The following is a 27,356-nucleotide window of genomic DNA, read 5'->3' on the forward strand; positions in this document are numbered from 1 at the left end:
TTTGAACATCTTTTATGTTTATATGGGAATAAACAAAGTCAGCCTTATAGTCTTCCATAATCTTTAAACAACAAGCTGAGGAAGTGCCTGGAAAGCAAATTAGGATAGCTAAGTGACTTGTTTTGTGAATAATGGTTAGTACTCTGTTCATAGCTGCCTCTACAGATTTACAGTCTCTTGATCTGCCATTCATACCCTTTTGTTCTGTCTTAGCAAGATCTCCTGGGCAGAGCACATTTATGCTTCCCTCAAAATAATGAGATACTGCCTTGATGGTATTGCAACATAAATGCCTGAACTATACAAGGTTAACAAGCTGGTTACTACTCTTATTTGCAGAATGCAAGTTAGTTGTTATTCATTTGAATATATTAGTTTAAGCTCATGTATAAGGTTCCTCTTTAAAGTAAACAGTATTCATAAGTATATGAATCATCCTGAATTGGTACATTTGGAGACAGGTACAGATGGTCAGTCAACAGAAGTACATACAGCAGAGTCAGAATTCTGTCTTCCTAAAAGAATAAGGAAGGAGTGTGATTTCCAGGGCCTGGCTGAACCATTGCCCTCTTTGCTGAGCATTGTTTGTAGCAATAATCACACCTGAAGCACTTATCTGGTAGGAATTGTTTGCATTAGCAAAATAAAAATGTCTTCACATTGAAAAAAATCCCATTGTGGTCCTGGTTAGAAACATGGTAAGGCTAAATGTAGAGTATGTGAGATTTGAACTGACCTGTGCAGGGTTTCCCAGCAAACATAAGAGCAATTACAGAGGGAATTATTTTTGTAGTGTCAATTTCCCTACAGCATTCAGGTTCAAGAACCAAAAGGTACGTAGTGCTTGACATAGGAATCTTTTCCTTCTGACCTTTAGCTGTAGCCTGGCTTTTACTTATGCACAGTCATCTCCTCTATCCTGTTGTTGTCACTTCCAGCGTTACAAATGCCTGAAATATTCATCAAAGCCATTTTCCTGGGGAAAAACAACAAAACCAGAACAAATCTCACTTGAAACAGAAAACACAGTGTAGCCCAAGTTGGTGCTTTTGTGTTGCTATCAAAGGATAAAACAGATTATAGTAAATATTTTTCATTTCAAATAAGAATGTATTATTTGCATTACAATCATCTAGAGAGAACCCAGCAGGGGCTCTCTGTAGCACAGATCTGAAGATGAAAAGGAATAACAATCTTTGTCTAATTAGGTTTTTAACTCCTCTGACCAGGAACTATCAACCCAACTAGGAAGAATACATGAGAACAGAGAGAAATTGGAATCATCATCTCCCTTCCCATGGAGAGGATAAAGTTACATGGGGATGTAAAGTTACATGTGCAAAGTCAAAGGGGAAACCCATAGCAGAGGAAGAAACAGAACCTGGACCTTCTGAATCTACAGCCATGCTTACCAGTTTAAGCCACTTTTCTTTAAACAACTCAGACATGAAGGACATAGAGAACTATGCCCAGTGAGTCAGACTGCCATGCAGTTAGGGATCAAAAGAGGCACAAAATACAAATAGGATAATTCTTAAAAATGAGAAAGTAGCCTACACTGCCAGTCAGGCAAGCAGAGCTCTACCTCTGAAATGACAACTTGACAAGAAAGTGTTGCTAGCAAGCAAAAGTGGCAGAGAAAGAACTAATGGCATGCAAATGGAAGGAGCAAAAGGAGTCAGGATTATCTCATCCTAGACAAAAATAACAAGTTCAAATTTTAAAAGGTGCTGCCACATAATTTCCTGAGGCCTGAGGAGGTGAAGTCTTTGTGGAAGGGCACAGTTAGAAGGACCTTAGTTATCAGCAGGAAGCCAGAAGACTACTCTTGAACAAGAGGTTGAAACATCTCCTGCTGCTTGAAGCTACGTGCAGGGATTTGTCATTTACCTCCTACGCAGATAGAGAGCAGGGAGCCCTTGAGAGCTGCAGGCACACAGTGCTGTGGTAAATCACTTTTGCTCCACCAAGGGTTACCATTTTTATTTGCAAAGCTGTGTCTTGGTGCCATCTGGGCTTTGTATGACTGGACAGAGCAGATGTTACATAGGTGAAGGGAAACACACAACCTTACGCTGACTGTTTTCCACTTTGTTTAGTACAATTTGTCCCCTTCTCTCCTGGCTGTAAGTTCTGCTGTGCATCCAGGCAAAAAATATGTAGCAACCATGCAAAAAAACATAGTAATTTTCTTGTCCACCATGTGCTGGAAAAGTCAGTTGAAGCCTTGGTGAGCACAAACTCTCTGTATTCCTACTAGACCTTCTACAGTAGACAAGGAGAGTTCCTAATCTCACACTTGACAGTTACCCATACCTGGTCACTAGTCAGATACCAGTGGCTACAGAGCCCATTACTTACACAGTCACATGGATCCCTAATAGGGGTTCCTATGGGGAAGCGTCCTCAGATTCAAGTCAAATCTTAAGAAATAGCTTCAAAAAAGGGACTCCTCACCAGGATTAAGATTACAGGAGTCAATCCCATCTCCAGAGCTAATGAGCTGGTAAGAGGAAACAATGAACAGCAAATAACAATGCTATTCAGACCCAGAAGTCAGAGTCCAAACTGAGCATCTTGTGTCGTTGAGAAAAATCACCAGCATGAGAGGAGGGAATAAAACCTCCAGTATGTTGAGTATATTGTCTCCACAAGCAATTTATGGATGCAACAGTGTACCACCCTAGCTACCACCTGCTTTTTATTCCCTACAGAAAGAAAAACTGAAAGAGAACACAAAGGAGTAAATCTTCTGCCAAAGCAGAAGAAGCAAGAAAGCAGCCTTCTTGTGGAACGTCAACCTTGGTCTGGACTGTGGCAGAGCCAAGACTTTCCTGAAAACTTGATCAGGCTTGATGAGTCAAAGTGACACTAGACTAAGTTGGTGGCTTTTGTCAGAGATCATAAACGCTTCCATTTGCCTCAAGAAGTTTTAGCAGGTCAATTGCCCAGGTGAAAGCGCTGGGCAGGCTAATGAAAGCGCAGAGTGATCACAATACGCCTGGGTATTTTCTTCTTGCGCCTCTGCCGTCAGAACAAGCCACTTGAACACAGACAAAATTAGTGATCCACAGATCTTACATCTTAAAATCAGCCCAAGACAAGTACCATATGATTTAGGGTTGGGGAGAAGGAGGTAAAACTGTGTTCCCAGTTTGCTGCTACCTGTTGCGCCTAGTCCCAGAGGCTGATGTCATGGTTCACGTGGGGCACGAGGAGAGGAGTGTGCAGCATGTGCAGCCAGAGCCCTCAGAGCTCCTGCAGCTGGGTCACTGCTCAAGGGCTGCCTGCAAGGAGAAGGGCTGTGAGGTGGAAATATCACCCAGGGCAGTGCAGGATCTGGAATAAACACTTGGCTCAGCCACAGACCCTTTTGCAACTGCAGGCAATTTGCACGGTTCATGTTTTCTTCTGGAAACTGCAAGGAGCAGTCCCTGCCCTGGTCTGTCTGAGCTGTACTCTTGCAAGGACTGGTCTCAGATCTGAGCTGCCTCTCAATTCAGCAGCAACTGAGCACCATGTCACAGCAAAAATAACAATCCAGAAGCAATGTTCTTCTGTTAGCAGAACAGCTCAAAGAATCTTTAAAAAAACCCTACAATTTTATAACAAAACCCCCAAGTGACAAACTCTTTGGAGGTGACAATATGTAGGATAATTAGCATCAGGAAGGGAGTAGAGTTTCTGAGTATTATTACATGCCATTAACAACTTTCAGATCTCATTGAGAGCTCTTTGTTGTGCCTTGGTTTGTAGTAATGAACTAAATTTCCTTACGCCGCTTTTTCCAAGCATCTAAGAACATTTGTTGCATTGAGCTTCAGTAAGCCAGTAAAAGCTGAAGTGCTCAAAACCTGTTTTGAACAGCCTGAATAGTGTCCATCAAAGCAAACATCCTGAAAACACTCCTTTCAAGGCACTTGTTGAACACTATCATCTTGAAATGTCAGATTCACACTCATTTAAATAATTTGACAGCTTCCAAGAAGACACCTGATGAGCATCACATTCAAGTGTCAAGAAGCACAGAGGAAAAGTGCCAAAAAAAGTTCAATCCTAAGAAATTGTATCAGCTATTAGATGAATATTATAATACAGTTACTACTAAAAAAGACTTCTTGTTTAAATGGCAAATAAACTTTACATTCAAGGTGGTGGTTTTTGAAAGACCTTGCACTGTCCCCATAGCACCTGTGAGGTTTCTTGCTGAGGTCTTCCAGTCAAATGAATCCAGAAGGCAGACACATACAGAGCAAAAGCAGTACACTTTGGTATTGTGTGAATACTTCAAGCCCACTGTAATTGAGCCATTGGAAGTGCTAGTCCTGTGAAAGAATTCTCTGTCTTTGGATTGAAACCCTTAATGCCTTCTGCTGGGTATCTAAACCCTGAGTCTCTGAATGAGAACATTCTTGAAACACCCTTGTCCCTAATTTGCATCTAGTGGAGTTATTTCATTGCACCAAATACTATGTGTGTTTGATAGAGGGGCTTGAGGCTTACTGTGTGTTTGTGATATGCTTTGAGGTCCTCTGATGGAAGGTGTTACCTAAATACAAGTAATTTGATGCTTAAGTGTCTAGAATTCCCAGTGGACATCTGCACTCAAGCCCTGCTGCCACCACAAATGAAAAACATTTGGAATCCTTAATGTGATTTTTAATGGACATATGTTCACAACACAGTGCCACCAATTTGGCATATTTAGTGTCTTCTCAAGAGAAGCCCACAGTTTGTATAGCAAGATTGTGGGAGGTTAGGATTGCAGTGTGAGAAAATTTGCACAACACCTGCCTGAATATAATTTAATTGGCAGAAACTAATGCTTGGGGTTTGGGGATTTTTTTTTTCCCTCTGCTCAAAACTGAAGAGACACTAGGAGTAATCATGCTGTCTTACACTAGCAGCCTTTAGCTTTTATTCTGACTTGTGCTGCAATGTGCTGATTTTCTGGCCCATTCTCTTTGTTTTCTGGCAATGGAAGCATTTCTGTATTAACTCTGTTGTATTTTTTTTTCCTATGGTGACTTAGCTAGCCAGCAGGAAGGACTTAGTGTTTCTGTACTTCACTGAAAAAGGGGTCTGCTTAGTGTGGCTGAACATTAAAAATAAAATGGGGCATAACCAAGTGTTTAACACTATGTTTTAAAAGGGAAAAAAAAACCCAAACAACTAGCCAAAGCATTTCTAATCAGCTCCACCAGCAACACAGTATATGGACCTCAACTATCAACACCACCTCTGTCATTAAATTTGCTTTATCTTTGCTTGCAGCAAAGCCCCATCTGGAGCAATCTTGAGCGCTTATCCTACCAGATTTTTGTTTTCCTTTCCAGGAATGTTTGGTCTTGCAGTCCATCAAGGACAGCCCTCTTACTTCACTGTTTTCTTCCTTTTACATTTACAAAACATAATAAAAAGCTTTGCAGGAGAGATAGAGGATACAGTCCCAGGGGAAGCATTCCTGCAGTGCCAGAGTCAGCTCTGCAGTATTTTAGACTTGCAGGACAGGAAGGTGAGCTGCACTCCTGATCTGGGCTGCTCTGCCAGACCCAACTTTGCTGGCCTTGCCAAGTCACTGTTGGCTGTCTCAGAGAAAGCCTTTCTAGAAACATCTCCTTGACTGCATGAACCTGAGTCAGTGGTGGGTCACAAACACCCTTTATACAGCATACTTAAATCAATTGTGTTGCTTTAAAGGATTCCATGAACCCTCACTGGGACTCCCAGGTTTCCTGTTCTGTGAACTGCTGTTGACAATCCTTTGCATGCGTTGCGGAAGCCCAATCAATTTAAGTGACAGGTTGGCATGAAAGCTTTGCCTTACTGGGCCCAAGATGATTTGCTGGGACTGGGTGCAAGCAGAGTGTGATGAAGTGGCGGCAGAGTTATTGCTACAGTTTTGTCTGATATATTTCAGTCCTCACATACACAGAATATGTGGACAGATACAGGTGAAGATCAACCTTCCATTATGGCTGTGATGGTCTAAAATGGAGAAATGGAAGGTCAGGAGCTGAAAGACAGGCAGGGACAGTTAGAGGCTACACCTCAGTGAGCTCACACTGCAGCCTCAGAATGGTAAGAGAAGCAGTGGCTGTTGGCATCATTTGCTGCCACAACCAATACAGATATGTACACATCTGTGTATGTACACATGCACACAACGGACTTCACATGTCACAAAGTGGGCAGCCACAGTCTTGAGCAGTTCTGCATCTTTAGTTTGAGTAGTAATTTAAAGATAGGTTAATATTTTATGACCCACACGGGACTCTCTGCAAGAGACAGAACATTTGAAACATAACATTTGAAGGGGGTTAAAGAGACAGCTGCTGATCTACCTCTTCTGAGCTTGTAACAGTAGAAGATACTGTCAGTTTTCAAGAGCCTAAAGCAAGCCAGAAGCAAAAACTTTGTCTCCTGCACTGAAGGAAACTCAAAATTTATATTTACATTGCTTTGTTTTGGTTTTTTTTCAGAATTGCATGGACAGAAAAAAAGGGCCTTGAGGCAGGTGATCATAGTGGTTATTCATGTCTGTCAGTGCTCACTGTTGAACTTTATCCCCATATCAGGCAATGTTCCCAAGGTGAATAAACACACCTTGGATGAGCTTCCACTTCACAGCCAACTAGTGAGCATTTGCCTACCAAATGTGCCAACTGCTCTTTGCCTAGATGCCCCCTATGTTCCTGGTTCCAGATACTCTTTGTACGCAACCTTTCCCACATACTGAGAAGTTACAGTGCTTTTGGTTTCAAAGCCAGATTGGATCAAAGTTTGGTTAAACTGCTAAGTTTTGTAACTGCTTCAGACCTGCAAAACACATGGGCTAAGAATCACCGCTTCCAGCATTCATTAATCAAACCTGTTAAATGATTACCTTGTCAGGGCTGCACGATGACAATGTCAGTGGCACTGTCCCAAGACACATCCAGTGGTGACGTAAAGGACAAGCCTCTCTCACCTTGCCTAGTGGGATGGACACTGCCACGAAGCATATTTAAGGAAGGAGGATGATTCCTTGGAAAGCAGTGATCACAAGAGTACTGCAAAGCGAGCAAAACCAAATCAGCGGAAAGGAACAGCAGAATCCTCTCTGACCCAGCTCCATCTTACAAATACAGTGAGTAGACTGGTCTCTCATATTTCCAGCTTGAAACTACCAGTGATCCAAGTCCTCTGTATTGATTTTATAGTAGAAGTACATGATCAAGTCTATCACAAATGCTGTATTTGTGTACTATGTTGTTAGGAAGGCTTATTGACACCGGTTAGACAGTCATAGTGTGCTAACACACTCTATATGTTTGGTTTTAGATAGTGATCAAAGCCATCAACAAGATCCACCACAGGTTCAATAATGCCCCCACAGCTGAAAGACGAGGTAAACGTCGTGCCCAAGGTTGTCCAGGGGGATTTGGACAGCTTCCCTCCAGAAGCAAGGGATTTCATTGAAAGTAATGCCAAGCTGTGTCAGCCTGAGAGCATTCATATCTGTGATGGCTCAGAAGAAGAAAACAAAAAAATTCTGGACATCATGGTAGAACAAGGCATGATCAAGAAGCTGAGCAAGTATGAGAACTGGTGAGTAGCCTGACGGAAGTCAAATATCAGCTTGCAATCACAACATGCATTTTCCATCCTGTTTACTTTTAAAACTGCTTATAACCCTTCAATATTTGCTTTTCTAGCTTACATAGGTAAAGCAAACTTCCTCTACAACTTAAAGCATACTATTCAGTTGGACTGTCAACTGCACAGTGTCTCTATTGATTATTTCAATTGCCTGCTGTAACTAATGTCACGAGACTTACGTAACTAATCCTTAGCAATGGCTACACATTATTTAGCAAAGGCATCTTTTAAAGAATTCTACTGTTTTATTCAATTAGTTTATTCATCAACTACTTTGTAGCATTCAAATAGCTCTGTGGGTGTTCAAATATTATTCAGTACAGACATGATTCGTACCGTGCCGACGAGCTTTGACTGTAATGTATTCAGCAAGTACTTTTTTCCAAGTATTTCATCATCTCTCCCAACTAACCCTACATGAAAGGAGAATATTAACAACAAGTACACACTCAGGATTTATGTGCCCACCAAGAGATCTTAATGGAAGGATTCTGCAAAGACTTTCGAATAACTAAGTGCAGGAATTTGGCAATCTGTTTGCAGACTATTTGGGAGAGAAAAGGGCAAGATTCACCAGATAAATTATTCATTGTTAATTATATGCTTAGCTGTAGTGATGATGGTTTTGACAGCCCAACTAGAACATTTTCATACTCGAGGAAAATTTCTATGCACAGAGGTGAAAATGTAAACCAATCCACTCTATTGTAAATAGATGGCAAAAATTCTTTAGAGGGGAAAAGAATCCCCTTTAATAAACTCCTTCACTTTTTATGGTCGTGCTTATACTCCGTATTTCTTTCATGATGTTTGTAGCTTAAAGCACTATGCCAATCCACTTAGCTGGATTCTGACCCCAAAGGCACTTCTACCAACACTTTAAAGTATTTGCTTGGCACCCACTTTGCTTAATGCATCATTTTGTGGTCTCCATGCAAAACAACTTCACACTGATGAGAATGAGAATTAAATGAGATTAACTTTCCCCTGCAAGTTAGTTAAAGAGAATAAGACTGAAGTAAGGAGCAATGGAGTATTAAAGTGTAACCAGAATTTCCTAGGCTGTATAATTTGCTATCTGTACTGAAGAGTCTTGAAACAATTTGTGCAAGAGAATGTATCTGACTGTTTCTTGAGACTGTCTGTAATAGTGGCTCTGTCACTGTAATTCTGGCCCTCCAAAGCATTGCACCTTTTTGTCCTAAACCACTCCTACAGACAGGTAAAATGCTGTGCATTGATAATTAAAGTCTAATTTCCTGATTTTGTGTGAAATGCAGCTGGTTGGCTCTCACTGATCCAAGAGACGTGGCAAGAGTCGAGAGCAAAACTGTCATCATCACTCAAGAACAGAGAGACACCACTCCCATCCCTAAAACTGGAACCAGCCAGTTGGGGCGCTGGATGTCTGAAGAAGACTTTGAGAAAGCCTTCAATACCAGGTTCCCAGGCTGCATGCAAGGTGGGCAGCAAAGAATGATTGACATTGAACTTCTAGGACTATAGAAGCACTACAACTACTAGTTACTCTAATTTAGCTGAAGGTTGTTTGTACCCCTGATACTAGGCACATTGTTGGTTTCACCTGAATCTTTACCTTAGATCCAAGTGCCTGTGCAAGGGTAGCCCTCAGTCTCTTTCCAATGTTCTCTTCATAAAGAGGGGCAAAAAGAGACAGGGAAATATGAGTGACTTTTTGTTTTTCTTTCAGAAAGTCACACAACAATAAAGTAGCAGGTAGGAAATGAGTTCATCATTGAGAACCCCTACTTCTAGCAATAAGTTCAGGCTCAATGATTTATACCAACAGAGAACCTGGCCTCCACTCACCTTTACTACTGACAACTTATCTGAACTGCTTCCAGCATTTAAAACTCCATGCTACACAATCCAACAAACAAATCTACAGCTCTTTAAACAGCAGCAGAATCACCCACAAGACGAGCAGCTTTTCAAGACGTGAGAAACAACCTCCATCTCAATGAAATGATTTCAAAAGTTGCTTCTTTTGCTCTTTGTCACATCCAGGGCGCACAATGTATGTCATCCCCTTCAGCATGGGGCCTCTTGGGTCTCCTTTGTCCAAGATTGGGATTCAGCTGACAGATTCCCCGTATGTAGTAGCCAGCATGAGGATCATGACACGGATGGGAACAGCTGCTTTGAAAGCCCTGAACAATGGGGAGTTTGTAAAATGCCTTCACTCAATTGGATGTCCTCTACCCCTAAAAGGTAAGAAACTGTCACTCCTGAAAGTTCCCAGAGGCATGCTTTAGGGATGACAGAGTTCTCAGGACACGGGAGGCACTCACTATAGAAGACCAGGGTGGTTTGCACAACAGCACTGTGTTCAAAACTCAATTACAGCTCAGTAAGACTTTTGGGGAAAGGAGATTATTATCCCTGGTACTTAGCAGGACATTTGCTTTACAGCATCTGGTACGGGTTCCCGTTAGAAGCTTGATGCTGATGAAACAACAGTGTGATCCAGCTTGGAAACTGCTGTGTTCCTAAGTACAACATTCTGTTCTGCAGAACCATTAATCAACAACTGGCCATGCAACCCAGAGTTAACGCTGATTGCCCATCTCCCGGATCGCAGAGAGATCATTTCATTTGGCAGCGGCTACGGAGGAAACTCCTTACTGGGGAAAAAATGCTTTGCACTCAGAATTGCCAGCAGACTTGCCAAAGAGGAGGGCTGGCTAGCTGAGCACATGCTGGTAAGAGCCACTAAATCATGTGTTATTTGAACAGCCATTAAACACTAAATTAGTTCAACATAAATACATCACATCTTGCTATCAATGAAATTAGTCTCATATGGATAGTCCTGTAACATTAGATGGGAATTCATCACATGGCAGGCTTATGAGAGTAGAAAACTGTTTGCAAGGTTAAGTAGCAAACATGCTAAAATAGCACCTGTAACATCAGGAGCCAAGGAGGATTTGGAGCTTTTGGAAGTGTCTGCTTGGAGGCAGAGCCATGCACCTAAGCATGATGCAACCACATTAGCCCTACAAATCTAACAGTAAAAGATTCATGCAAGCTTTGAAAGTGGTCTTAATTGTCTTTGATATTATAAAGAGGTTTACACACTCAAACTGCAAATAGTACATTCTCTGCATGAATTCTGCTTTGTACTCTTCTTGCCTTTACTTTCTGCTGTCACATACACATTCCAGTGCCATAAAATACCCCAAGAAAGTCAGTTTCAAAGTGTGTAGGTGAAGAGTGTCAGGGGAAAAAAAGTACCTATGGACTCTGAGCAGTGCAGAAATTGTCATATAGGAAGTGTTTTCACTTCAGTCATGCAGCCAAAAGAACATTGCTTGGTTTTCTTCTGTCTCAGCTGAAAAAGGCAGCTGTATATAGTCTGTTTATCTTTCATTAGCAAAATAACAATAAAGGTTTGAATTATAGACATACTTGGTGGGTTGTTTTTTTTTAAGACAAGATCTCCTTATAGATATTCTAGGGGCAAAAAAAGAGTAGACTTTTTGATTAATGAAGTACAGTTTATTTGTCAACCATATTATGTGGCGCTTCTTCTGTAGGAACACATTTGCATAATTAAATATTTTATCATTACCACTTGCTGAGACTATCTTCAAAATTAAAATTGCAAGGGGGAAAAAAAAAAAAGAGACTGTGTTTAACAGCTGCATTAATTTTTCAATAGATCGTGGGCATTACCAATCCAGAAGGCAAAAAGAAGTATTTTGCTGCAGCATTCCCTAGTGCCTGTGGTAAAACTAACTTGGCCATGATGAACCCAAGCCTGCCAGGATGGAAGATTGAGTGTGTGGGTGATGATATTGCCTGGATGAAATTTGATGAACAAGGTATGGAACCGAAATTGGGTTGTTTTATGGTGCAATATAGGTTGCTTTTAGCAGCAATTCTGGGTTACAGTGAGTCTAACTGGTTTAATATTTTGTCATTTAACTTGCAGGCAATTTAAGAGCAATCAATCCAGAAAATGGCTTTTTTGGCGTTGCCCCTGGAACCTCAGTCAAAACGAACCCCAATGCTATCAAAACCATATTCAAGAACACCATCTTTACCAATGTAGCAGAAACCAGTGATGGAGGTGTCTACTGGGAAGGCATTGATGAGCCACTACCACCAGGAATAACACTGACATCTTGGAAAAACAAGGCCTGGACTCCAGACAGTGGTAACCTGACTGATTCCACAGCCCCTCTTGGCTTCCTTTGCTGAATTCAAGCTAATTCTGCCATTGTGACATTTCCTTGTCTTCTGCTCAGGGGAACCTTGTGCTCATCCCAACTCACGATTCTGCACTCCAGCCAGCCAATGCCCCATCTTGGACCCTGCATGGGAATCGCCCGAGGGTGTGCCCATTGAAGGGATAATCTTTGGCGGCCGCAGACCTACTGGTAAGAGATGCAGCAGCCTAGGCTGAAGGGCTGACCACAGAAGGATTGAAACACAACCAGACACAGGCTTTACTTTCACAGCTGTAAAAGCAAGGAAACAATCATGTTCATCTAACTTTTATTAGCCTTTGACTCCCACACAGCCACTGGCATTTCAGTGTCTGAATTGTTAGACGTTAACACCAAAATGGCCATAGTAATCAAGAGCTGGAGAGAGATGAGGACTCACTAACCTGCGTAATAGACACAGGGCAAATTGCTACACTTGTCTCAATTTTCTTGCAGCTTAACTAGTTCATATAGGAAATGGTTAGAGGAGTGAACCAGTACTAGGCAGTCTACAGAAAAAGGAGTAAAATAAATGAGTCTAATATCATGACCACAAGACCAGATTCTATTATCAACAAAACCTGCTGGGGATTCTCAGCCCCAGATATTTCCTACTGTGCAACTAAACATGAATGTGTTCAGTCATCAGTAGCTAGTTTTGAAAACATTCATATAAACTTCTTTGCTATAAGAGGGTAGGAAATGAACTGATTAAAAAAAGATCAGGAAAAATTAGAACACATTAGAGAGTAATACACAGTTAGCAGTACCACAGGTAGCAAAACCTGCTACAAAACAGTTTCTGGACTTCTAGTTGCTGAAGTGATTTTGTTCTTTACAGGTGTGCCTCTTGTATATGAGGCCTTTAACTGGCAGCATGGAGTATTTATAGGAGCAGCTATGAGATCTGAAGCAACAGCAGCTGCTGAGCACAAAGGTAAATCAAAACTTAATCTTCCTACCTGTATTTAAAGCAATCCTCCTTGGGCTGCCTGCTCTGTCCTTCTCCCCTGTTCTTTCACATTTTGATTTTGGCAGCTAATTTTGCAACCTGTGCATTTCCACAATAGAAAATATTTGTGCTGGAATTAAAGCCAAATTCTCTGTAAAAGTCAAATTAAGCAAAATAATCCCCTAGGTGGCAGGCATACAGAACAAGGTGCAGGCATGGGATTTTCAGAAGCCTTGATATGGAGTTCTTGTTACAGTCTGGGGTAAATAAACTTGAATTTTCTCTTCTGCTAGAGCTCAACATAAATATACAAACGATCCAAGTCAGCTCTTCAGGATTTCCATTGAAGCTGCTTGACCTCAGACTTAAGAAATTTAATTTCCACTGACTACAAAAAAGAATTTAATTTGTACCTGAGGGATAATGTTTGTTTTGTTTCCTAAAGCTCTTGAGTTCGCATACAGAAGGGTGGTTAAGGGACCATGGGTACTAAATCTTGGGCTGGCTCTCACTCTTTGTGCATTAGGATGTATGTGCTGTTGATGAGCTCACATTCTCCGTTTGTGTGCTGAACAGGGAAAATCATTATGCACGATCCATTCGCCATGAGACCTTTCTTTGGCTACAATTTTGGTCAATACCTGACCCACTGGCTCAGCATGGCACAGCGGCCAGCTGCTAAACTCCCCAGGATCTTTCACGTTAACTGGTTCCGGAAAGACAGCCAAGGGAAATTCCTGTGGCCTGGCTTTGGAGAGAATTCTCGTGTGCTGGAGTGGATGTTCAACAGAATTGAAGGGAGAGCCTCTGCCAAGCCAACCGCCATCGGTTACATCCCCGCTGACAGCGCTTTGAACCTGAAGGGTTTAGAAGATGTCAACTTGACCGAACTGTTTGATATCTCCAAAGATTTCTGGGAAAAGGAGGTAGAAGAAATCAAACAGTATTTTGAAGTACAAGTTAATGCTGACCTTCCCTATGAAATAGAAAAGGAAATGCTTGCCTTAGAGATGAGGATAAAACAGCTGTAGCTGATCAAAACCACGGTTTAGTCGATCCACAGGCTCTAAGACAGGACAAACTCGTTTGACCAAATCACCACTGGAAGCATAACAGCACACTGATGGGCAGGGTGTTACAATGCAAGTAGGTCTTAGTTTAGCTGGAAAAGCGATAGGGGCATTCTAGAAGTAACTCCAGACCTAATGATTTAAAAGCACCTCAGCTGTTGGAACGTATGTGCACATGGTCTTCAAACCCCTGATTTGTCACTTTCATGCACATATAGCCACGATGCCTGTAAATTATTTGCCTACTTCTGCACGTGCCATCCAAACCAATCTAGCTTTCAAGGTGTAGCCTGTTTCTGCTAGCATGCAAACTTCCAGAGTCTACAGGAAAGAAGAAAGGAAATCAGATGCTGTATATATGTATGAGATAAACATACTCCATGGCTTGAATACTTTTGAGGAAAAAAAAAACAAACCCAGGTTCTAACTTTTATCACAGTGAAAGATGACTTTGTATGCTAATGCCTATTTAAGATATTGCTGTTATATATGAGTCATGTTCCTGTGATTTCCAGATGTTTTGAATGGCTTGTTCTTTAAACTATTGAAATAAATGTTTATACAAAATATGACCTCATTTCCAATAGTCACACTGTTTATAAACTACATGCATATAAATTAGGCCTCCTGTCAATACCACAGCAGTAGGAGAAATTCACATGTGGAAGTTAGATGTTGACTAGCATTGATCTGCTGCTGCTCAGCCAGCTAGTTTGAGCCACATGCTGTCTTTGCAACTTCTAGTCAAGTCAAAACCATGATCTGGAACTTGTACCAGCTGGGAGCAGTCATCCAGCTAGTGATGTGCTCTCCACAACTGGGTATGGTTCCTTACTTCAGGCATTTATAAAATTAAATACCCTCTAGGAAGCCCCATATCAGAACCTAGATGGTATTTTAAAGTCATATGATTTCTCTGTTCCACAGTACCTTGGCTTTTATAACTAGTGGAGCAGTTGAAGAACAGCTTAGAAGTCTTCCAGGTTTATTGAAATGCCTAAAGCCTTAGATCTGAGTGAAAATCAGGATAGGAACCTGTCTTGGTTTCCTTTTAGATTCAACATACTAAACCCATCCTGTGTTCTCCCAATTAAAGGTGGCCTTTACACGCTTCCCATGTCCCTGGCAGATATACTGCTTTTTAACTTTGAATGCTTGAGCTCCCAAAATATATTGCAAATATTTGCTTAGCAAAAAGAAAATCACTTATGCTGTGTATTAAACCCTTTTATAGGCCTCACTTCCCAAAACAAACAGTACCAGGGCTAGACAACAGCTGCCCTTCAAAGTTTGCTAGGAGAGGTCACATAGCCTGAAAAACCTCTACCTGCCTCCTGACTCCACGTTGAGGACTCAACACAAACATTTTCAACTCCGAGGTGAAGAATACAGCGTAAGTCAACAGACAAATCACATAAAGCCCAGACAATAGAAATCCACCATGCAAGCAGAGGAGAGCAGTGCAGCCTCTGTAGAGATGATCACAGACTGACCTGCTTGCTGGTCAAACAACACATCTAGATGGATACAGATCTCCTACAGCATCGTTTTTATCCTGGGTACTCTTGAGCAAACTCCAACTTAAAAGAACAATCGAAGTGGAAGACACTAAATGCGTCAGAGGAAGTGAGCCAAGCGAGAGGGACGATTATATGCGCTCCTCAGATTCCAGGAGCACAAAATAAAGCTGTTTATAAAATACTTCCATAAATAGTTCATGAAAGTCCCTGGGCCATTCCCAAACCAATATGACAGTTCTGGGCCTGGTGTTCAGGTAAGGCTAAGGAAGAAGAAAGATCTAAGAAAATCTATCGTGCTAACGTCAGACAACTGTGGCCACTCTGAGCTTCTTATGGGCCTCATGAGATGCTCATGAGCAGTGCAGAGGTGTTCCAAGCACGTTTTGAAATGCTGCCCAACAAACATAGAGGAGCTCAGGGCTTCTAGGGCTCAGAGCAGCTCCAGTGTGCTGTTCTGCCTGCTCGAGCACAACCAGGCCCAGTATTTTGAATATTGCAGCAGAAACAAGTCGTACTTCATGCCATAAGTATCTGTGTCAAAGAGCCAAGGCCAGCAAGCATACAGACCTAACAATGAGACCTGTCCCACGAAGCGCTGCTCAGCTATCGGATTGGTACCACCAACATAACTGAGACCTTACAGCACACACCCTGGTAGCAGTACTGCTGTTACAAGGTACTAAGTGCCTTGAGAACATTCCATCACAGCCCAGAGCACTGGGTTTCACATTCTGACTAACCCTGGCTTACTCCTCCTCACCCCACAAGGTTGGCAGACTTTTCCTCCTCTCGACCACTGATGCCCTCGGGGTTCTCCTCTGGGTGTTCTTTCTGTGAACCAGAACACAGCTGATGGAAAGTGACTACCACGAGCACTTCTGGCAAAAATATTTAAACCATTTGTGGCTTTGGGGTTTTTTTAAGAACATGCTTTAACCACATGCACCTTTCAGACACCGCTCAGAGACTGTTGGGCACGCAAATCACTCTGGAAACTGCAGAAAATGGGCCAAAAAAGCCTGCTGTACTGTTAAAGCTGAGAACAAGAGAACAACTTTTTGTGTGAGTCATTCAACAGCTCCTTTGTATGTAAATATATCCACAACCCATCAGCATCTATGGGGAGTACAATTTACATTTTGAATGATCAAAATGTTTAGTATTGGCAGAGGAAATGTTTAAAAAGAGAGAAGGCGGTGGTTTAAAATTTAGAAACTTAGTCAACTGTGCCAGATTATGATCTCAACTGCTCTTCCTCCAACAAATACTATGCTCCATGTTTGGGGGGGAGAAAGAAAAAGAAAGAATGAATTAGGACAAAACACTTCTAAATTGAAATTTGGAAGTTCCCCTGAATTTTGGAAGGAAGAAAAGAAAAGAAGGTGACGAATGCAATAAATTTCAACAGATTAGTAGAGAAATATAAAACTTGGCCTATTAAACATGACTGAGAGAAGGGAAGTACAGGGAAGACTAACACATGAAGTGTAGGGAGCCATAACATTCACAACAGCTGTGTTATGAAATGCACTTGGTATTCTGGGAAGTGAGAAACAAAATACTTGGTTAAAACACTTGCGTATGTAGCAGCGGCTGGAAAGCAGAGATAAAAATCATAAGCAAGACTTTAACCACTAATGTTGTTGAATACAATCTCTGGTACTTTATGCCACAATTCACTGAACAAGAAAACACAGCGATGGATGCAGCACGCCCAGGGGAGGCTGTGCTTGACTCCCTCGCAGTTAGTGCAGTCCCTCTAAATGACCTTTATCTACTCAGGCAAAAAGTCTGGCTTCAGTGCCAAGTATTCTTATTAGCACAGATAAATCCACAGAGCTCAGCCCCAGACTTTGGTTCAATCTTTGCATAGGTTGATAAGTCTCCAAGCCTTATGCCAACCTATGGGCTCACTTCTACTATTTCAAAGTCAAATCCCTTTCTCAGGTGTCAGTCCTGTATTCTGTGACCAAGGTCAAACCAAAACAAATAAAGCTGGAAAGCAACGTCGAGCTTTCTGTAGAAGTTTTGCTGGAAAGAAGTGAAACCCCAACTTCAAATCCCTTACAGCTCTGTGATGATAGGGCTGTTTATCAGGGAAAGAAGTAAAAGTCAGATAAATGGCACTTGTACCCTGGGAAATACTGTTTTCCAAAAACCTTGGCTACCATAGTAACAGGATTTATTCCCCACTTGCTGCAGTATAGTCAATTAGCTCCCTAACTGAAAGACAACTACTGTAACTAGAGATGTACCTGGCTGGAAGACTACTGAAATGCTGCTTATGAATGACAAAGCAGAGCACTCTAAATTCCAAAGTAGTAATCATTATTGGCGATCGCGGTGGGCATTTCTGGCAGTGGTTTAACCTCAGCAATGTGAAAGGGTACCTTTGTCAAATGGACGCTGGCAAACCCCAGTCACCAGATTCCAAAACACATCCTGCCACATCTGTGAATCTGTACACAGAACAGCTAGGTGGAAAAGAGAGAGAGGAAACCAAATTGCTATTGCATGCCTTTGCTGCCTTCCACAGCCACCACGGGCACAACTTTTGGCTGCAAAGCATCAATGGAGAAGGACTTTGTGTACAAATTGCTGAAATCCACATACATTAATAGGCAGCATTCAAGATGTACCTGATCCTTGCAACCACAAACATTATGGGGTCTTTGCTGTAAGAGGCAATGCAGAAGACCTCTGAGCTGTCACTACTCAGCATGAAGGGCTTTTGACTGCCTTGGTTGCCATCAGGGATATTGGTCACGCTGGCATTCACTTTGCTTCTTCTTACAGTGGCTCCATTGCACTTGCCATGGCTTTTCTCAAGCACAAGTGTGACCAGCTGTAGGTTCTGAGATTGACTCCAGCTTTCAATCAAGCTGACAAGCTGCTAGCAGAACTTTTTCTAAACAACATCCCAGAAACATTCTTTTGTGTCTTCTTTGAAAATATCAGATACTGGCCATTGGAAAAGAGAAAACATCTGTTTTAATCCTCCCAAAGGAACACATCAGGTTTTTTGATGCTGTTTTTGTGCAGCCTCAAGACCTTTTAATCAACGTTGTGTAACTGCTGCAATTTGTTGTTGTCCTCTTTTTTTTTTTTTTTTTTTTTTTGCATTTGTTTTTAAACCTTTATACTAATTTTTGTTCTTTTTCTTGTAAACCATCACACCACTTCCCAGGTTGATATGGCAAAGGAATGATCCTTCCCAGAAAACTGCTCCTAATAAACAGCTGTTCTCCAAAACAAACCAAAATCTTTTTCTGTAGAGGATAGCTTCTAGGCTCACAGTTAATAGATCTTGCTTTTGCCTTGTATGGTTTTGAGGGCTTTAATAGTCTGAACTCTTCACCTTCCTCATCTCATCAGTGAAATCCTAGGAAGGCCCTGTCACCATGGTGGAGGCTGGCACAGCAACCACATGTGCATACAAATGCCATCCAAGCTAGGAATGTGAAGGGCACAACAAAACCTTGTCTCACCCACCAGAAACCATCACTATATTTATCTGTGTCTTCCTGAACAGATGAAAACTTCCCATGGCGTTCTGGAGCTCCAGATTCTGAGAGCAGCTATGAATAACAGATTTAAATTTAACCAAGGCTGGAAAGAAAGCAAAATCTAAATGCTACATGATGATGCCAGGTTCAGCTGTATCAGAAACCAACAGAGCTGTGGTCACAAGTGGCATGGAGATAAATTCTACCTCATAGGGTGTGAAACATTGCCATTACTATCCAGTAATGCTGCAAAGGTGGTATGTCTTTGCATGACTTGAGCACTGTTAAGCCTATGAGCCACACTACTCTCAGGAGTGAGTCCTGCTGGCAGAAGCTTCTGGAGGAAATAAGTGCATTGTGACTGAGCAATTTGATTCCTATGTTTACAAACCACAGGAAAAGGAAGAAGGTAATGAAAAGTTTGCATGTTTTGGGATGCCACATCATAATCTTTAGGTGTTATAATTTTCATGAGCTGCCTATGTTTAATCACAGTAACAAACTCCAGGAGTAACATGCTTTGAACACAAACACTGGCAGTTTGGCACTGCCCTGTGTTACAGTTTGATATAATAAAAAGCATAAACTTCTAGAAAGTTTGTAGATATTGAAGTGAAGAGTAAGGTTTTCAGTTGTTGTGATAAGCATTGACAGCAAGAACAGAATTTGGGATAGAATTCCCCATTTCAAGGTTTAAACCAATTCCTCGTTATTGAATTTTAATATCAAAATAGGATAGGGATGAGATGACCAAAAAGGTGTCCAGTATAACAAGGCTAAGGTAAATGTACTTGAATTTTTGTTCCACTCCAGTCTCTGGATTGCCTTGTTGCTAAACAGCAAACTCATGAAGAGCTACATGGCAGCGACCGTGGAGCTTGACAGCAGAGCTCCTGCTGGCTTGGGCAGTGACAAGAATCTGTGTGTTCTTTGCTGAGACTTAGTTTTGTACATTTGGTCTGGTTTTGGTTTTTATTTTGGGATACTACCAACAGTTACTTGAAGCTCCAGAGGTAGCCAGTAGGGGAAGGGGAAAAAAAAAACAACTTAGATTAAGTTTAACTAGGATAGGAGCTGGGAAAAGGAAGGTGAGGCTGTTTGGGAACCATGGCTAGACTGGTGGTCTCAGAGTACAAAACCAATATCTGTCTGGCACTACTAAGTAGAATCAGGCCTTGGATTCCATGGAGTTATCTTGGTCTTTATTCTATAAAGACAGAAATCTGGCTCCATTTCATTATAGTTATCTACACTCAGGCACCCCTCCACCTTTGCAGAACATTAGTAGTGATAATGCATCTGGTACCTGCCCCAACAATAACAAATCAACGTGGAGAAGATGACAAGAAATTGTTTGGGCTTCTGTCCAGTCCTAGAAGTCCCCCCAGCTATTTCCAAAAATCCCATCAGTTTTTATGGCTTGTCTCTCAAGAAGGCTGAAACCTACATGAAGGAAAGACTTTCAAAATAGTTTTGCAGACATTTATTTCTGGCCAAATTATGATTGCTTGGAGGAGAAAGAAGCCACCATACAAATCTTGTTTGAGACTTCAGCAGGAACTCACAAACCCATGCAGAACTGAGATAAGCTAAAAAAAGCAATAGCATCCAGGAAGGAAAGACAGACCAGCCAGCCAAACACAGCTCTAATTCCAGCCCGTGACAGACCCCTGAGGCAGCTCCAAAGCCACTTAGCACAAGCATGGAGCTGGGCCAGGAGGAGATGCTGGCACCAAAAGAGCAGCTCTAGTAAGTCCAGGCTGCGATTTGGTGACTTGCTGAGTGAGAGAGACTCAGGTCGGGCTTGTTACCTCCAGTACCACAAATGCATGGCTCCTCACCTCCCACACCCTCCCAGCCAGATAGCTGCAGGGTCACTGTGATCCCAGAGCTTCCCGCACAGCAGAGCGTGTGCCACATGTGTGCATTGGAGGGTGGAGCAGGAGCACATCTGCTAACCACACAGAAACACGCTGGCAATGGCAATGCGGCTTGGCAGGGGAGCCTGTATCAACTGTCTGCAGTCCAAGGTCTAAAGGGCAATCTGCCTTTAGAGACTCCTGCAACTTCAAGGAACTGTGTCCTGGAGTGAAATCAGTGCCTCCATAGCACGCAGCCTGCACTGCCCCCCGACATGGGCCAAGAAAGCACTGTACCCATTTCAAGCCATACAGGAGGAGAATTTCCTGGAGAGCTTGAAAGGCTAAGGGCTAATCCCTGTGACTCTCAGAACCCTCTAACTCACCTCACAGAAGAGACAGCTCAACCAGCACAGGTAGTGCTCATGGGACAAGAAAACCACTAAACCAACAGAATGGACTGGGGACAGGGGAGGGAAAGGCATTTAAGTGCAGACAGCTGCTGGGAAGGCAGATATGCTGATTAACCCTCTGCAGGACTGTGGGACCACTGACAAGTGTCTGGCCTAGGTCCCCAGGCAGCACTGTAGTAGGAATGTAAAGGAGGGGGACCAGATAGCTGAAGACCAGACAGTTTTCTAGCAATGACAGCTAGAAAACTCCCTGCAGGCTAAGTCATGCTGTTGCAGTATCTCCAAAGAAGCAGCTCTCTCCCATATAGTTAGACCTCTAGAAAGTAGGAGCTGAAATCTTCTGTTCTGGTCACTGAAGAGCAGCTCCCAGTCTCCTAGGCCAGGTGAATGCTGTTGCTGAACAATATCACTGCAGCAGACACAGAAGGCAGGACAGGGAAGAATCTGTTCCCAAGACATTTATGACAGTAACTGGGTTTTTTTGGAACCATGAATCCAAAGAGAAACTATATTGTACCTTAAATGTCACTGCTAGGCAGAAGGAAAGTCATGGATCTTTAGCCATCTTCCCAACATCATGATTTTCAAGCAGAAAAACACAAATATATTGGAAGAAACACTACAGCTGTGGCTGCCTCAGTGAGGCCATTAACAAATGCAGTGTAACACATCCAAGTGCAGACAGCCTTATCTGTGGGCTTTGGGGCAGAGAAGAAGGATGGGAGAAAGACCATCTCTCTGCTTACTGTTTGCTCCATTGTTAATCCCACCTAATTCAAAAATAGGAAATTGATTTCTTAGGTATCCATTACAAACCAAATCATTTCTTTATTATAGCAAGGATTGTATTTCATAAGCAAGTCATAGAAAATTAAAACCATGCCTGTTGCTTTGATGAAATAATGGAGAGAAAGGCTGGAGGGGAAGGCACAGACAGCTGAGGGCTGTCTTGCAACCAGTGGTGCAAGTTAACTCTTTACAGGCACCCAATGCTCCTGCAGCTGCCAGTTTTCCTCTCCCAAACCTCTTGTTATAGTGCCAGGTACTGCCTTATTGCTAAACCTCAGAAAGCACCTAAGAGAAGGAATGCAGCTCCTCTGAACAAAGCAGGTTAGAGATTTTGGTGGCTCCAGGTTATGCTGTTACAAAAAGTTTGTAACCTGCCTGCATGCAAAACTGGATACCTCTCAGTATTAACACCACTGAAATTAGGTGCTTGACAACTGCTGTTGCACGATGTACACCACACAGGAATGCACAATGCCAGCCATACTTTAGCCCACAAGTCCTCATAATGTAAAGATTTCCAGGCCTTGGGTATAGACTATTGTGCTTTGCTGCCAGGTATGGAGATTTAGACTAAAGAGTATTTGCCTGGAGAGATGTTCAGTTTACATTGCACATGGGTTACATCAGTACAGCAGCATCACAGCCAGATCAACAAGTAGTTAGCAGTGTACTGTGACTCAGAGTTGATTATAAAACAAAAAATGGTTTTGTGCTTTACTGAGGATTTATGGACTGTTCCGTGGACCTCTCTGAGGAGCAGACAGGACATGGGTCCTCTGAAAAGTCATCCAGATAAGTGCTACAGCTCGCAGAACATTGCAACATCCAACCCAAAGTTCGTCAGCTACTTCATTAGCATGCTGATCTCTAGAAATTGCAGCTAAACAAGACTGTTTTGATCTCCCTACATGAAGCAAAGCCATCAGTGAGTTATTGTGCAGAATGTTGTTTCTAATGCATTCTCTATAGACATATCCACATAAAAATACATTGTCTGAGGACAAAGAATAAGCAAACCCATTACAACAGAGCATGAGCAGTCAGACTGCACGAAAGCAAGGGCTAGCAAAGATCATCTCAGAGCAGTTAATTGATGTCTAGTCTGTTCACCTCTGAGCAAGGAACTCTTTGCCCTCATTTTGGGATAAGAGTCTCCCGTTTTGAAAAAGGAGACCACGTTACAGCATCTTACAAGTCTGTGTTATTCTCAAACTCTGCCATGGCTCAGAACTCACTGTTCAGCATTCTAGATGTTAGAACTAGAGAGATCATCATACTAAAGCAATTGCTACACCAGTTAGGAGGGCTGCAAACACAGCCACCTTGCCTAATCCTTCCCCTGCTCTGGGAGAAGGCCAGCCAGCAAGTAGCAGGCATTTGGCAGTTTGCTGCAAAGAGTTTCCTAACAAGCAAGCCAAAGAAAGTCCTCTTAAAACATTTTGTGGTGCTTTTGCACTGATGACTCTCCAGCCCCCACCTCCAAAGGCTTTTTCTGAAGCTGGGATGTACCATGCACCTTTCTGCTAGTTTTTTTATTGGCTGTTACTATGTTGAACCAAACTATTTATGAAACAGAGAGCCTGACAAGTTACTACCATGCAGCTCCATGATCAGCTGAAATAGGCTAAGATCTCAGACTCTGTAAAGGTCTCCTACAGAAAGAGGCATATCAATCCCCTGTTATGGGAAATTATTTACACTGTTTTGGGGCCTGTCACATTGCTCACTCACCCCACTTTGCCAGAAACTCAGTTCTCCATAGTTGCTATCAGCATTTTAATGATTATCAAATACATTAGAGGATCATTGTCAAGAGGTTTCTTCTTTGGAAAACACCCTCCAGTTCTAACAAATGTTTGATGATACATTTGATAAGGCAGTCACCAAAAAAACATTCAGAAGTTGGGAGACATTCATTTGCACTTGCATAACAGAGCCAGCTCATCACACTAATATTTTAATGGAACCACTGGATGTTTTCATTAGCTGCATCTGCCACTATGACAGCAACAATAACTCCCAGACAGAAGTCGAGACAAGACATACTAATTAGGTCAAACCTTTGGGATAGAGCTGTCATCACTGAACATAAATATAAGTTATTCTTCTACTGCCCAGGCTCTGAGATGTGCTGGTGCACAGGGTTGACTATGCAGGATAAAGAACTGGAAGAAATGAGGGTCATTCTGCCTTTTGCTGTTCTTTACAATTAGCCCATGTTTAATTGATCCTGATTAATTATTTAATGTAAAGGGAGCCTTCCTGACCTAATAGCAACATGTAAACTGATTAACTTTACAAAGCCAGCAAAATGATCTGCACACTGAGATCAGCTCTTGTAATGCATTATTTAGGCCAAGTTATCCTGTGTCACTGCCAGTGATGTGCTGCTAACCACATGGCTGTGACCGTGAGGGTGTGATGTGGGTCTGACTCCTTCATCCCCTTAGTACCAGCAGTGAGGAAGGAAAAAAAGCAAATTATAAGAAACTGCCCGATGTTATGGTGCTGCCTCCTGGATCTGCATCCCTATGAGCTTGGGGAAAGGAAGGAAGAGGCAGCAATCACTTGCAGAATGGGGTGAGAGCTTGGAGCACATTGAGAGTTCAAGGGAGACAGCAGAGCTGCAATAAGAAGCAAGGCATGCTCAAAGGCAAGTCCCAGCTGGGCCAGGCTGTGGGTTGGCTACCAGAGCTAGACCCTGCTGCTAGCTCAGCCCAAGCAGCAAATGCAAACTGGTCCTTTGGCTAGCTCTCTGTTGGCAGTCCTGTCGCAGTCTCTCAGTTGTAATATCACTAGGGGTTACAGGGCAAAAGAGTTTGTTTAGTGCAGATAATGCCTATCTGCTCTAGAAATCAAACCTAGATAAAAGCTTCCCAAGAGATTCTGCTTAGATTTGGGTCTGAACTCTGCAACAGTGCCCTATCCAGGTTGATATGCAATCTGGTAGAATTGATCCCTGCAGTAACTTACGCACATCAGAAGAAAGTGATTTGTTTAGATATCTACAGTGTCCTACATCTCTTCTGGCCAGTCACTAAGGCAGGTACACAGATAAATGAGAAGAAAACACTTGTCACCTTCAGGAAAGGAACAGATGAGGCTGATAAGGTAGTAAGTGAAATTCTCCTCCAGGCTTCCATACAGACCTAAGCAAAGACTGCTCAGCTACAGCAGAAATACTGCTTTGGTTGCTTGAAATAAACAGCACTTTCAGGCACAAACAGGGCAATATTCTCCCATCTCCATCCAAAGCTCAATGTTCAGAAAACTTAAGGTCAAAACAAGAGAGACAAAGTAGCTGGGGAGAAAAAGAGTCACCCAGTCTGCCTTGGAGGCACAGGGAAGAGTGGGAGACCCAGCAGGAGGTGGATCATTAGACACAATCCAAGTTCACCACCTCCAGGGAAGCAGATGGTTCTTTTAAGGGTGAGTATGCTCTTAGAGGCAAGAGAGCTGCAGCACCAGAAACCAGTTCACAGGCAAGCACCACCAGTGAGATCCTCATCACTGCAGACTGAAGGAGACACCACCCACCAAATATGTCCTGTGGCCACCACCCAGTAAGAAAAATACAGAAAGCAGAATAACCCTCAACTGAAAGGATGAACTAACCCAAGTCAGCTGTGCACAGAAACTCAACATCTTTCAGTCAGTGGAAACGTTCTTAACTATCTGGCCATGCCACCAGAGGCTTTGAAACCATCTCCCTCCTTTTTAAACAGAGATTCACAAAGCCTCATAAGCCACATTACAATGAAATGATAGAGGATTTCTGCCAAATTGCTGAGACTTCAGGTTTTTTCTCCTGCAGTTTCTGTTACATCCCAACAATTCTTTCCCTGTGTTATTTCTACTCTGATTTCTACCTCTGGGACCCAAGCAAGCTGTCGAACCTGGATTAAACCTGCCACAGAAGAATTCAAGCCTTGACACAGCCAAAATATTGGTTTCCAATGAAACAAAACAAAGATTAGAATGAAGTAACTATTTCAGCAGCTTGCACAGCCATGTAAATAGATGTTGCCAAGGGAGACTAAAGAGAGATAAGGCCCCATCATCCCCCTGGAGCTCACAGAGGAAGTGCTCAGATCCAAACCCCATTTCCCAGCAGCATTCACCACTCCACATTCAGCCAAAATGGTGGGCAAGTCACATTTTAAACAAGAAATGTGGCTTTTTAAAAAGGACAGAAAAAGCCAAGCTTCCCAGCTGGGCAGCAGGCAGAGGTTTCCTCTTGGTACAGGTTCAGTTTCTGAGCCACAGGACACTTGCAGTCTCCTACCCATGAGGAAAGGATTGAGCAGACTTCAGGACTGACTGAGGTCAGCAGCAAGAACATGAACATGCAGCATTTAGTTCCATCGAAAAATAGGTATACCTTTGGATGATCATCTTCACTGGCAACCTCCAGACCTACCAGGCTGTCTTGCTCCATCTGCTTCAAATGTGGAAACCAGGCAAAGACTCTGGCAAGGCTAGAAGAGCAAAAACCCACCTCCTCTGAGGCTGGAGCTATAAAGAGGGCCCATGGGCTGCACCTGGGGAAGTTTAGGTTGGCCAACAGGAAGGTTCCTTCTCAAGGGTTAATACGATGCACCTGAGAGGCTGAGGAATCTCTGCCCTTGGAATTTTCCAAGACAAGACACACCTGACTCAAACCAGCCTTGGCAACAACTCAGGGACCAAATCAGAGTGAGGTTCCTCTCACCCAGTTCCATGAAAATGAAAGGAATCAATGCCAAAGGTGAATATAAGATTAATCACAAAAACACAACCAGCAGGTACAGCAAAGAAGCAGAACATGTGGATTTATCTCTGTGTATTAATTAGCAAAGGACCTGATAAAGCCTAACCACACATTTTATTAAGGGAAGGGGTTACTTGGCAGCTCCCCCATCAGCTTCTCTGTCCCAGGGACACTCACACCCAGCAAAAACACTCAGGAATGCATCTCCAGCTCACCCGCTGGCGTAACATGTTTGTTCTCTGAGGTGTCGGATTGCTGCCCGCAGCCTGTGGCCGCTTTGGCTGTACTTTGGTCCCGAAACACTTCACCTGCAGGTACGAACGCTGTGCCGCAGCCGCCGGAGCAAACACCGCTCTCCGAAGGCAGGGCACACGCCGCTTGGCTAAGTAAACCCATGGACATGTTGACTTTGCTTGTAGTCAGCCTTCTCAGCAAATTACCAGGGCAGACTGTGCCAGTTTGTGCAAAAACCAGAGATCGTGCTGGCCTGGGGTGGGAGGCTGGGGAGGGGCTTTGCTGTGCAAGGAGGGGGATGGCAGCTATGGGGACACTTGGAAGCAGCAGCCCAGACCACCAGGCTCATGAGAACCCACAGAGACAAAACTGCTTGATTTTTGTGGT

General features: G+C 42.8%; 1 protein-coding gene and 1 long non-coding RNA gene across 2 annotated transcripts; one reads left to right on the plus strand and one right to left on the minus strand.

The window, feature by feature from the left end:
• On the minus strand, positions 1-26,472 carry LOC135188174 (uncharacterized). The gene is made up of 3 exons (XR_010307587.1): positions 26,367-26,472; positions 872-976; positions 1-87 (listed from the first exon to the last, which is right to left on the minus strand). It is a non-coding gene; the product is annotated as an uncharacterized LOC135188174 (long non-coding RNA).
• Positions 7,043-14,467, plus strand: PCK1 (phosphoenolpyruvate carboxykinase 1). Its single transcript, XM_064167442.1, has 10 exons — positions 7,043-7,129; positions 7,324-7,590; positions 8,922-9,103; positions 9,670-9,873; positions 10,177-10,364; positions 11,327-11,489; positions 11,600-11,824; positions 11,916-12,047; positions 12,718-12,813; positions 13,405-14,467. The coding sequence occupies exons 2-10, from the start codon at positions 7,367-7,369 to the stop codon at positions 13,857-13,859; spliced, it is 1,869 nt and encodes a 622-aa protein (XP_064023512.1). The 5' UTR covers positions 7,043-7,129; positions 7,324-7,366; the 3' UTR covers positions 13,860-14,467.
• Positions 26,473-27,356: the final 884 nt, after the last annotated feature.

This window comes from Pogoniulus pusillus, chromosome 29 (genome assembly GCF_015220805.1).
Source record: "Pogoniulus pusillus isolate bPogPus1 chromosome 29, bPogPus1.pri, whole genome shotgun sequence".
Classification (NCBI taxonomy): Eukaryota; Metazoa; Chordata; class Aves; order Piciformes; family Lybiidae; genus Pogoniulus; species Pogoniulus pusillus.